Source organism: Equus quagga, chromosome 8, assembly GCF_021613505.1.
Source record: "Equus quagga isolate Etosha38 chromosome 8, UCLA_HA_Equagga_1.0, whole genome shotgun sequence".
NCBI classification, from domain to species: Eukaryota; Metazoa; Chordata; class Mammalia; order Perissodactyla; family Equidae; genus Equus; species Equus quagga.
Window position 1 is genome coordinate 32,858,008 of NC_060274.1, and position 13,481 is coordinate 32,871,488.

Consider the following 13,481-nt stretch of genomic DNA (forward strand, 5'->3'; position numbering starts at 1 on the left):
GCCGCGCGCCGGGCCAGCGGGGCCAGCGGGGCCGCGGGGCCCAGAGCGCCGCGCTCGTAGCCGGTAGCGCCGTCCGCGCTCGCCCGGGGGCCGCGGCGCCCGAGGCCGGTCCGGGGAGGGGGCGAGGCGGCGCCCGCGCGGCCGCCGGCCCGGAGGCAGGATGAGCATCGAGATCCCGGCGGGACTGACGGAGCTGCTGCAGGGCTTCACGGTGGAGGTGCTGAGGCACCAGCCGGCGGACCTGCTGGAGTTCGCGCTGCAGCACTTCACACGCCTGCAGCAGGAGAGCGAGCGCAAAGGCGCCGCGCGCTGCGGCCAGGAGGCCAGGACCTGGGGGGACGCGGGCGCCGCCGCCGGGGGCGGCACCCCCAGCAAGGGGGTCAACTTCGCCGAGGAGCCCCTGCACGCCGAGTCGGAGAACGGCGAGGAGGAGGAGGAGGAGGAGGCCGCGGACGCAGGGGCGTTCCCCGGTGAGGACCCGAGCCCGCGCACGCCCCCGCTCCCCCTGCAGGTCCCCCCTCTTGGCTCTGGAATCCTGCAGCTCTGCTCTCCCACCTCTCCCCGCCTTCCCCACCTCCCCTACCGTCCCCTCTCGCCTACCCCCTCAGCATCCATTTCTGGCTCTCCCACTCGCCCACCTTCCTCCTCTGCTCTCTTGTCGTGCCCTCCTCCTCGTCCCCTCCCCTGGAGGTGGGGAGCCGAAGGGGTAGGTTCTCGTCCAGGACTCGGTGGCAGAGGACGACCGGTTTGGGTGGGCATCTGAGAGACAACTTTCACTGTGGTTGGAGGTATTTCGCTTGACGGACACCGTTGTGCATAACGGAAACTGGCCCATTTGGCATCTTTTCAGTCCATGTATTTGTTAATGGAGTGTCCAAAGAGAAAAGGCGAGGGGTGTTCAATTAGATTGGCTTTGCTGTTATTAGGACGGCCAATTCACTAACAGCATGAAATTGGGCTCACTGGGGCAGAGCAAAATTTATGCTAATAGCTTTGACATTCTTGGAAACAGACTAATCTGTTATCTTCCAATTTACCAATACCGCCTTTGTTATTTTTGGACTCACAACAAAGGATCTTAGTTAGCCTGCAACCCTTGGGGTCTTTGGAATGAGGAAACGGGCTAATGGTTTGCCTTTTATTTAAAACAAATATTGAATGATTTGGTGCCTTTTTTGGTTTTTTTTAAAGCGTGTGAAAAACACTGTAGGAAGTTCTGAAAGCTTGTTGGTTGTCTTTAGAATGAAAAACCAGTGAGTAATTGTAAGGACTGTGCCAGACACTGAAGCTCGAAAGAATGAATGGGAAAGAAAAAGGAATTTTCTCAAATAGCTGCTCGTGGCAAGTCCCACCCCTTCTGCTTACAACCCTCTTTCCCTAACACACACAGGCACACACACACATTTACAGCCTCCGGTATTTACACAACATGCCCAAATCCCATCTTTATGGCCTCCTAAGCTAAAATACCATGGTGTGCAAATGTGCGAGTGTTTTCTCTTTGTGGTGGAAGGGAAACGTGCATTCAGCATTGCACCAGGCTTTATTTATTTACACTGCTTGTGGTTTGTGTGTCCACAGTGCATTTCATATATTGAAGACGTTTTAAAGTGTCGTTCGCTTGTGTATGTTGCTGGGAAGGTGTTTCTTTTCTTTGCAAAATTGTTGAAATGTGTTGTAAAATTAATGTATTTTTAGCTTGTCCAAAACAATCTCAGAAGCCCTGGAAATTTAGTGCTCCATGAAGATAAAAGGGAAGACGGTTACTTTAAAATTTTTAATTTTGTTCTTTTTAGTGTTTCCAGGCATAGGATAGTCATAGTCTTAATTGTTCTGTTTGCACAAGAATTTAATCAAATGTCTTTCTCACTAGAAACAAGAAAAAGCTAAAAATACATATTTTAAATAGAGGGGAAGGGGAAGCCAATAACGGATGACACAGAAAGGGCAGAGGCGTCTAATACTTCTTTTATGTTCCTGACACACGCATGCACACACACAAAGGGAAAAAAGGACTAGTTGCCGTATTGGAGGAAACCGGGAATTTAGGGATGTGGTAAAGAACTTATGGATGTTGGATACAGTACATTGTTAAAACTAAAATATTTTGTTCGTGTGGTGCTTTTGAAGTACTTTGTGTTGATGATTCCATTTTCTCCTTACAACAATGTATACTGTACACAGATTTTATTTCCATTTTGCAATGAAGAAATCAGCCATTAACTGCTCAACAGCAGGAATCATTTGATAGGGTTTTATAATCTCCAGGGCACCTTTATTGTAAAAATTTCCCACTGTGAGTTTTAATAAATGCTTATTAACCAATTGCACTCTTTATTCCCCAGCCCTCCCCTCAAGGACTTTAAAACTTTTTTGACTGCAGCCAAATACAATTTGACTGTTATCCAACACACACATGTGTATATAGGTATAACAGAAACTTCGACAATGGTACTTTTGTACCAATTGGTGCAGTAGAAGATAGATATCTACTGGAATATTTTCTATTCTAATCAGTTCTCTCTCTCTCTTTTTTTTTTTGAGTAAACTGTGTTGAGACCTGCAGTTTAAAAACAATTCTAGGCTACAAGGGGTTGGCAGACTTTTTTGTGAAGAGCAGACAGTAAATGTTTTACGTTTGGTGAGCAACGTATGGTCTCCGTCACATGTTCGTTTTTTTAACAACGCTTTAAACACATATTCCCTCTGGAAATTGGGGTTGTACAGAACTGGCCACAGACCAAGGCCATAGTTTGCCAACGCCTGGTCAGAGGGGGAAAAAGTCAAAATAGAGCTATTGGGGGGAAAAATCCAGGAATGAGCCTATCTGTTTAATATCTACATCCAAAAAAAGTACCAAAATATCAGAATCACCAGATACTGGATAATTCTGGCACAGTATGGAGTAAGTACTAGAAGACGAGTGTTAATTGTGACACAGCACAAGACCAGCTGGTTCAATAATTCTTAAGTTTTAGTATGCATCTCAAGGAAATTTGATTCAGAAGTGAGTATTACCTGGTACCATTCTTGGAGAGTTTTTTTGAATAGGTTGGGCTGGGACATGGGATCTGTCTTTTTTTTTTTTTTGCAGACATTCCAGGTCATTCTGATATCCATAGTTCTCTGAACACAATTTGAGAAACGTTGATCAACAGATAGTGATGATAATAAACTCTCTTATTAACGCTTGAAAAAATAGCTGCTGTTTATTGACCTTCTGTGTGTGCTAGATGCTATCTCAATGCTCTGATTCATTGTCCCAGCTTTATGAGAAAGATGAGACTGTCACTTGCCCGATGTTTCACAGCTGGTATGCTGCAAAACCAGCATTGGAACACACTCTGTGCTCCTAACTCCCAGGTTTTATCTCCAGAAGAGAGTGGGGCTAGCATGGCTTGAGCATCCCTTTTATGTCAAGTTCTACTTGAGACCCTTAATGTGTTGAATCTTTAAATTGACTTGAGAAATTAACTTGTCCAAGGTCATATAGGAGAGTCAGTAGCAGAGCCTGGTTTCTTACATCTGTCTGACCCATAACCATCGGGGAGTTCTTTCTAAATGAAATGCATACTACGGACTGCCTAACAGGTCAGGTTTTCCTGGTTATTTTCCCAGGAATGGTGGTGAATTTGCGTTGACTGCTTCCTACCTATTCTCACGAATCCCTTTAGGACAAGTGATGGTATTTATGAGAGGTTGGGCAAAAAGGCAAGTTTTTAACCATGAAACTGGTGCCCCTTGATTCACATAGGGATCAGGCATATGATGTTGACCTCATAGTGTGGTTGTTGAGTCATGTAAGCGAGCCAGGGTCTGGTAGGTTGGCCGTCGGTGGCACTAGACCAAATGATCAGATGTGTGATGGCGGTCTTTACTTTCCTACCTTTCCAAAGGATGCCTTCCTCTGCTGATACCTTTCCCATTCCTCTTCTGTTCTTTCCTAATTTTATGACTTCCAATTTTTACTTTCAGTTTGCTATGAATTCTGGGTAAAAGGGCAACCTTTAGGTGTTAGAATGGTAGTGGCATATGGTGATCCCCCCTTCGGGGAAGTCTTGAGGTCCTGAAAGAAGCTATAATGGAGACTGCGCCTCCGTCTTCCTCATCTGCAGAAAGTGAATGAAACTTGACATCTCACTTCGGAGAGGGTAGTGTCCACAGGTTAGGAATTTGTTAGAAGGGTTTACAGTAGGCCCAAAAGTTGGATCCATGCCAATCTGAAGTGGCGTCTCTGGTAATTAGTGGTTTTATACAGGCATCATTGTGAGATCTCTTGTTGCTCAATAATTTCTTCAGTGAAAATGCTGAAAAAATGAAGTAAATAAAATTCCACATTACCCTGATAAATTGACCGATGGTCAGAAATAAGATAAATTACGTACAGGTACATGAAGAGCAATCAACCTGGAAGAAAAATAAACTGATATAAAATATGGGAGGACTAATTTTCTATATTGTGGAAGAAAAAGATACAGAGTTCAGAGTGGATCCACAAGTCAAAAATATAGAACCATTCCTTATAAAGCAAGCATGTTGAAAGTATATAAATAGAAATTTACCATGTAAAAACTATGACTTAATCCTCTTAACTCTGACCTGTGTCAAATCTTTGTTGGAGAACCTTATCCACCTTGGATTTTTTACAATTTAAAGGGAATATGGAGAATTTACCAGAGATCCTTAAAATCATGCAAATTGTCGGAAAGTTGGAACTCGTGGTGGTGGTGGTGGTGGTGGGAGCTTAAGAGAACAAAGTTATTTATCATGAGAAGAAATGGTTGAAGGAGAGTTGAGAAAAATATTCACGTGTCTGGCAAAGTTTTCTTAGAGGATTCTGAGCAAATATTCTCCATCTCTGTGAGATACAGTATTAGAGGAATTACATTTCATTGTAAATGGAAGAATAAAAGCTGGAAATTCATCTCTCTGAAGTGGTTTATGTGCTCTTCCTAAAATGAGACGGCAGAGCAGTAAGGGCAATAGATGGATTGACTTCCCGAGAATCTGCTATGAAAATGTTCCTAACTGTGCGCATACTGGGAGTAAGAAAACACACTGACCTGTTGAGTTCATGACCTGAGTGATAGCAGGAAATTGTAGAGTAATCATAGCTTTAAAGAATTGCTGGTTTATCAGGCTCGCTTGTGTGTGCCCTTATTTAAAGAACTTCTGTCGTGGCTGCTAGCAATTATTATGAGACAGAGCAGCCAGTTGTTACCTCTTGGCTCCCACCGCACGTAGCTGGCAACATTCGACTAAGGAAATTTATTTTAGTGGTTGTAGTATCTTATGCAACTGACTCAGAGTTAAAATATCTTTTTAATATATCATTAACCTCTTAAATGCATTTAATTGGTTTGGAAAATCTTCATGAAAGTCAGTTTTTTTGGATTAACTTAAATTAGACAACATTTATCTTCTTTTATGTATGAAGCTCTGTGCTAGGCACGTTGATGTGTTATGCTAATAGCACCTGCCTTGTAAGATTGATCTGAGGATAAATGGGTCGATGTTTATAAGGCCCCAGGGCAGTGCACACAGCAAGCAGTGACTGCATGTGAAACAAATGAGCTTATTAACGTGAAATCTTACAGAAGTATAAACTTTTCTTGCAGAATTGCGATTTCATTGTGTTTTGTGGAAATGAAGCTAGTGTTTGCATTTTTTAGAGAGATGAAGTAGGAAATGAGCTTACGTGGCAGTTCTATTTAGGATTTAATGTGAAGTTATGTTGCACAGCAATAAAACCCACATCCTTTCAACTCATAATTTGTAGCTAAGAGCTCCAGGATTTTGTAATTAATGACACTTTATGGTCTTTGGCTATTTGAAATTTACGTGGCAGTCTTAAATCCTCCTGAAATGTATTATATTATTCATGACAATGGCTAAAATATTGAAGCCATTATTTTTGTTAGGAGCATAAAACAATATTAGAGAAGATTTTTAAAATATTTCCTTTATAGATGGTAATTGTGATTTTCAAAGTGGAACAGTTAAGAACATTATTCATTTCAATGGTAATATTAAGTGGATTGCTTTAGGTGTTGAAATTGGGAAATCAAAGGACTTGAAATAGTGTCCTTTCTCAAACTCTGACCCATCTGTTACTTTAGGCTTTGTTTGGGAAAAGGGAAGGAGAGGGAGGGACAGAGAGATAGATGGGACAGAGATGGAGGGAAGCGGGGAGAGAGGAGTAAAATCACTTGGGACTGTGAAGGGTTCTTTGAGTAACTTATACTTTGTCTGAAGAGAGGGCATAGAATGAAAACACCTAAACAAAAATCGAAGTGGTGAATGTTTTCATTTTTCTGCCTCTCTTAAAAATCAAACTGTTGAGCCATTATTTAACGTGAGACAGTTACAAGGTTTCCGTTTGAGGTTGCACATAAAGTGAGGTACCCTGTCTGGGTGGGATGGAGTAAATATTTAACGGTTATTTGTTGTTGCAAATCTCATTCCACAGATCCCGCTAAATTTCCAGCTGTCAAGGTTTTGTTCATAGCTGTGTCGAAAAACAAACGTGTTTCTTTTTCCACTGTAAATAGTACGAAGAGACTTTTGAATTTGTCGGAGAGGAGTTTATTTGTGACCCATTAGGAGAGTCGTTTAGTGAGAGTGGTGGCAATGAAGAAAGCCTACGGTACAGGTTGGGCTTGATGAAATATTTTCAGGTGAGGGATTCAGTGAAGGAGATGGAGCGACCGAACACACAGTCTGTCCTCGTAGTGTCTGGAGTTACATCATACTGGAAAGGGGTGAGACCGGGGATGGCCTATCAGAAGGAATGTGTGAGGTTGGAAGGTGGGATGCTCTGCTCATTTGCTCACTCATTCACTCGATGCAAAAATATTTATTGAGAGCCAACGCTTACCTTTTGTTTTTTTTTTAAAGAAAAAAGAAATGATTATTCTCTTAAGTTTACTATCTCTAGACTTCTTAAAAACAACCTTTTGTCAGAGACTGCCTCATTGATAGTATGTGTAATCTATTTCATTTAACAGATGGAGCAGCTCAGAGCCAGAGAATTTCCTTACCCATATTTAGTTGATTTTGGTCTTCTTGTTCATAGAACTATCCCTTACATTTTGTGTGCTATTTATATTAACTTACGTATTATGAGTTCTTTCCGTCTTCCATCAAGGTGATGGATAAGGTTTAAAAGGCTAGGCTAAAGAGGAGTACTTTTGCCTTAAGAATTACCAATTTCTTTTGCTCTTTGATTTTTTTCATTGCAATGAAATCTCATGTTAGGCTTTATTTTTGTACTTGAGAATTGCTTAAGAAGAGACAATGGAGAAGAAAAAAGATGGCAGTGATTTTTCTGAGCTGGATGAGTTATCGTCGCATTCTTGGTCCTGTCCTTCCCGCCTTATCCATACCATTTAGTTGCGTTTTGGATCATCACAAAATCCCATATAAAAACCTCACTATGATGCTGATCATTATCTTTATTTTATGGGAGCAAGTTTTATGTTTCGGAAATTCAAAATGACTCAGACTGTTCCATCATGTAATTATTTTGTGGAAAGAATTTGAGCTAAAATTTTCAGGTCATGGCTTACATGAAAACAAAACAATCTAAAAAAAATCAGAAATATAAACACAGTTGGTGTAACATTTATAAATGTTTCAGCAATAGGCCCTGCCATGTGTAGCTTAATATGTTTGGAAACTAAAAGAAAAAAATCATCCCAGTTGCTGCTGTTTAAAAATGTTTCTGTGTTTTAAAAAAAGACAAAAGGTCAAAATATAAACACATGTTCCACATAAAAGTGAAGCCAAGAAGCTAGAATGTGTACAGTTATTCCGGTATCCGTTTGGCTGGGGACTGACATGGTTTAATTTACATTAGCTGTTCCAAGACAGAACTAGTTCATGGGAGTGATATTGAGGGGATTTTTTTGGACAAAAAAGAAGGAAAAAAAGCTTCCATTTGTTTAAATACATTTCAGTTAGACCCAGAAAGCATCTTTAAAAGTTATGCAAAATTAAAACATGACTCGGCTGTTTCATTTCAGTTACTATAGAAAGCTAGTATTTGTTAAAGGATATTCTTTCTATTTTATAATAATTGTTAGCGTTTTTGGCTGCTGAAGTGCTAGACGCTGAACAAGGCCGTTTATACGTTTGTTATTTAGCTCTTCCCCAAAGTAAGTGGTGCAGCCAGGATTTGATCCTGGCCGGATGAGTTCAGAGCCCATCTCCTTTAACCGTGGTACATACACTTCATTTTCAGTAACTCTTACAGCAGTAACAGAGTTAAAAAGAACCACATAGCAAAAAATAAGCTATCTATTTTTCCCTCTAAAAATATGCAGTCTAGCCCACCATTGATCTGTCCCTTTTATGAATTGTTTTCTCTGTCTATTCCACCCAAATTAGTACTTCATATACTTTAGAAACTCAATGAGATGTTTATTTTTAGAAATGAGCAGCTCGTATACTGAGCCGTTTAATTCTCAAAACATTTTTTTTTTAAAGATTTTATTTTTTCCTTTTTCTCCCCAAAGCCCCCCGGTACATAGTCGTATATTCTTAGTTGTGCGTCCTTCTAGTTGTGGCATGTGGGACGCCGCCTCAGCCTGGTTTGATGAGCAGTGCCATGTCCGCGCCCAGGATTTGAACCAACGAAACACTGGGCCGCCTGCAGCGGAGCGCACCAACCTAACCACTCGGCCACGGGGCCAGCCCCTCTCAAAACATTTTTGATTATGTACCCTTATTAGCAAAATATATTTAAGTATGCACTCAAGAGATATATATTCGTATATCTCTTTATAAATTTTATTCACATACCAGCATATTAATTTCACAATGTAACATAATTTCACAATATAAATTTTGAAAGGAAGATGTAAAAATTGTAAACAGTTCTCTTTTTTTCTTATACCCACAAAGGATTGCCTTATACTCTGCCTTGGGGTGCGTGAACCCATTTTGGAGGCCACAGTTGTAAACAATACAACCTAACTTGATACTCTATTAATATGTGAGGTAGCTATGATCAACTTTGATTTTCTGCTTTAAACTCCTAGATTATAAAGGACCTGCAGATCCTAGTTTGTGTGTGTCTTTTTTAATAGACATTCATTAGGTAAGTTAATTGTTTGACTCAGTAGAATTTTGGGAGAATAAAGAAGAAAATTCTATCGCATAAAAACGAAATAAAATCGTATTACCTGAAAGGAAAGATCCAGGCTTTTTCTTTGAAACATGTGTTCCGTCTGCATCTGGACCTGCAACCTAGATGGTAGAGTGGCACTAATGTTCTTGGTGCCAATTTTGGGGATGTGACAGAAAAAATCTTATAAGTGTTTAGTTATGCATCACTGAATCGTGGAGATGCCAGTCAGAATTATAAAAAAATCCTACGTTTAAACAAAATGCAGTTTCATAGAGTGTCTCAGGAAGAACATCTCTAGAGACGACAGTTGGTTAGGAGGCAGACTGCACTGTCTCCTTTAAGTAACTTTTGAAAAAATGCTGATCATATACTCGTCTTACCTATTAAATAAGTTTTAAGTTAAAAAAGATGTGAAAGAAAGGCAATTCTTTGGTAACATCCATTCAGGAGTAAATAAAACGCATCTATAGAGGCATCGAACATGGTTCTAAATTGATGGAACCAAATACTCTTGCACAAATACTCTCTTGGTCCTCTGAGTGCCCAGACCTCTTTCCTTGACATTCTGCCGAATCCCTCTCTTTCTCCAAAGGTTAGCTTCCATTTCACCCCACAAAAAATCTCTGCAAGATTCTCTGGTTGGCCTGAATGGTATCAGTGTGGCAGGATGAGTATGCCCACCATCGGAGAAGCTTTGCAGGTGTCCAGTGTCTCGCCACAGACAGCCAGGAAGATGCTCTCTCCCTCTAAGGCTTTCTGGCATGTGCTGCACGTTGCCCACAGTGGGGCCTCAAATATATTTAAGTTAACCTCAGTTAAATACTAAATGTCTATAAATGTATTTTTCTGAAGTGATTGAAACCTTCTTAGGCATGTAAATATTTAAAATAGTCACCTAATAATCCTTTACATTAACACATTTTAAAATGTTTTCATGAAACATAAAAGCTTCAGCCCATCTTTGGTTTCATAGGTTTAGACTTCATTATATTAAAAATGAGGCTGTATTATATTTTGGCCTGATATTTGATCACCCTGCAAAATGCAGAGAACACAAGCACGCAGGCTTGTCTTGCGGTAAGGATTCCACATTCTAATCCAGGAGACGTCTGCTTGTTTGAACCCCGTGCTAAATCCGAAACTCGCCCTGAACTGTTTCGTCCTTTTTTCTCTCTCTGCCTCTCCTCATCTTTCCTGCCACCTTGAATGTAGGCTGCCTTCCTCCCTTTGTCACCTGATCCTGCCTACCCCTCACCCCCCGAGGCTCGTTTGCCCTTGGGGGCCTCTGGTTTTTCCTCCAGCTCCTGCACAGACCTCCCTTCTCCTTAAGATCCACCCGCTTACCAGCCACCTCTCCCTGTGTGCTTTTCAGGCATCTCCAAATAGTTTTGTCCCCAACTGAATGTGTTCCCTTCTGCTTCAGTTGTCATTCTTTCCTGTACTCTCGTGTCATTCTTTTTTTTCCTCCGCTAATTTGATAAACATGGTGAGTAGAGCCCCTTTCCTCCGACTCATGCTTAAACCTGGTAGTTGATGGAAAACAAACAAACATAGCTTTTAGTTGCCGGAAATTTAAGAGTAGTGACATCAAAAATCAGAAACGGTAGAAACTTTTTAAAAACTATGACTTCACTTTGGCATGGCCTCTAGGTTCGAGTCCTGGCTCTGCCATTTATAACTTTGGGAACCTTGAGCAAGTTGCGTTTCCATCTGTGCCTCAATTTCCTCGTCTATGAAATGGGAATAATGATAGTACCTACCTCAGAGAGTTGTAACAATTAAATAAGTTAACAGGGTCAGGTATTAGATATGGGTTTGTTAACAAAGAAAATAAAGGAAGGGGAAGTCAGGGAGAAAGAAAAGAGAGCAAGTTTTAGAAGTCAGAACACAACAGTTTTTAAAAATGAAGTTTGAGTCAAGATCGAAGAAACCAGAGATGGATTTCAAAGCAGTTTAGGAATAGTACTTTTTAAAAGAAGTTATAAATGGAAAATATAACAGTTAAGTCTTTAGATCTTTGAGCTAAGTCTTTCAAACTTTATGAAACCCATGTTCCTTTATATCTCAAGTCCTCCTTTAATTCCATTTGAAATGCAAGGTAAATAGTTTGACTTCTTTTAAAAAAGTCAAAAAAAGCAATGAGATAAAGCTTTGCTGTGTTTTCACACCATCCCTTCCCTTGAGAATCAGTGTTTAACTGGTAGAACAAATGTGTGTGTGCAGAATCTCCAAGTTTATGGTTTTATTTAAGTTTTAACAAGTAATTTTAACACAACTTAGGAAAGAGTAGGTAGAAGTATTGAAAATACTCACTTCATTTAAATGAGGCAGATGCTTGTAGTAAAAACACGAATATGTGCCCGAAGTATAAATTAATTGGAAAAAATTAATTACATTAAATTGACAGCTTGTTGCCGTTTTCTCATGTCATAATATTTATGAAAGTAAGTTCACGGTGGGATGAATTTGTACCTAAGTTTTACATTAGAATGTGGTTTTATTCCAAAAACCCATAATTCTGTACTTGTTCCACTACAAATTTCTATCTTAATATATTTTTAGAAGGAAAAGAAAGACAATCCTTTTGGATCTTTGTGGTTTTACAAGGAGGCGTTCACAGGTCTTTGATTTCTTGACTGTCATTAACGACAGTTTACCAGCTAACGAGTATTAGGACTTTTCATTCATAATAGTTCTTTAAAATAGTTTCCGTATAATTCCTTAACAAGAATCCCAGAAGTATTTTAGTGTTTGAATATTAACAAAAATTCATTCGTAAAAAGGATATTTTGTGAAAAATATTTTAGGATTTAGCATGAAAAAGGTGCAAAATTTTGGTTAATGCAGGATGAATGAGCTCTAGAGTTCTAATGTACAGGATGGTGACGATAGTTCCAAATACTGTGTTGTATGCTTGGGATTTGCTGAGGATGGATCTTAAATCTGGACACACACACACCATGGTAACTGTGTAGAAGTGATGGGTAAGTTATTTAGCTTCCTTATGGTGATCTTTGCGCAATGTATACATATATTAAAACATCAAGTTGTACATCTTAAATATATACAATTTGTATATGTCAAAATAAAGTTAAAAAAATACAACGTGACCTAATCTGGTTGGGCTCACAGTGTCAGAGCATATACCGAGAGATTTTTATCTGCCAAAACCAAGTACAGCAGAACATTTTTTCTCTTTTTTATTGTAAGATATTTTTAATATACAGAAAGGAACAGAGACTAAATAAGGAACGCTCACAGAAGCCACCTCCTAGCTTGAACAAATTTTAACATTTTAACACTTGAGATTTTTCCTTTAACAAAATGTCATGTGCAGTAGGAGTCCCGTTGTGTACCCGTCACTTCCTCCTCCATAGACAACCACCACGATGGTGAATTTGGTGTCTATGTTCTCTGTGCATGTTTTTGTACCGTTACTACGTAGGCATTTATCCATATAGCATATTTTCAAAGTTTGTATAAATTGTGCCACTTACAAGTTTCGTTTATGTAAATTATCATCTTTCAAGTTGTGTTTGAGAAGTGTTTGAGATGATGTTACCACTGCTTTGTGTAGCTCTAGTTCAGTTATTTTAAACTGCTGTGTAGTATACCCTTGTATAAATAGACACTTTATCCATCCTTTGATAAATATTTTGGTTGTTTACAATTTGTTGTTATTACAGTGCTGTAGCGAACATTGTGTGTGTGTGTGTGTGTACTATGCAAATGTACTAGAGTTTTTAAGGTGGTTTTCAAAGTGTGGCTTGGACCCCTGGAGGACCATTCCCCTCCCACTCCTAGACCTTTTCAGGGAGTCTGTGGGGTGAAAACTATAATAATGATAATTTCTTTGTCTTTTTCCCCCTCTCATCCTTCATAAGTCTGTAGTGGAGTTAGAGGGTATATGATATGTGATATTTTAACAGATCTGAAAGCAGAAGCAGATGTGAGAACCTAATTGTCTTCTGTTAGGCCACATTTGCAAAAATGTGAAACACAGTCATTCTTTTATTAAGTTTTGGAAAATTTAGTTATTTTCCATAAAAGTTTTGTTTATGATAACATGTAATTGTTTTGTTGTGGGTAGTTTTAAGTGAAATAATATTTTTAAAGTGTGTCGATTTTAATTTCTGGTACAGTAAATATCAATAGATATAACCCATATAAACAAATACTTTTTAAGAGTGTGAAGAGGTTTTGAGACCAAAGAGTTTGAGGACTGCTGCTCTAGGGTATGGACCCCAGCGTGGAAAGGCTAGGGTGGGGCATGCACAGCTTTGACTGCACCTCATACTGCCGTATTTGCTCTGCACGGTTGTTACGCAACTTCACAGTCTCTGCCACAGGA

The 13,481-nt window shown here is 39.7% G+C and overlaps 1 protein-coding gene across 1 annotated transcript in view; it reads left to right on the top strand.

Moving 5' to 3' along the window:
* The first annotated feature begins 6 nt into the window (after nt 1-6).
* The window catches only part of PRKAR2B (protein kinase cAMP-dependent type II regulatory subunit beta), a 109,247-nt gene continuing 95,772 nt past the window's right edge, over nt 7-13,481 (top strand). The window contains exon 1 of the mRNA XM_046670520.1: nt 7-470. Coding sequence (XP_046526476.1) covers nt 161-470 — 310 coding nt within the window. The 5' untranslated portion in view covers nt 7-160. The remainder of the gene's footprint in view (nt 471-13,481) is intronic.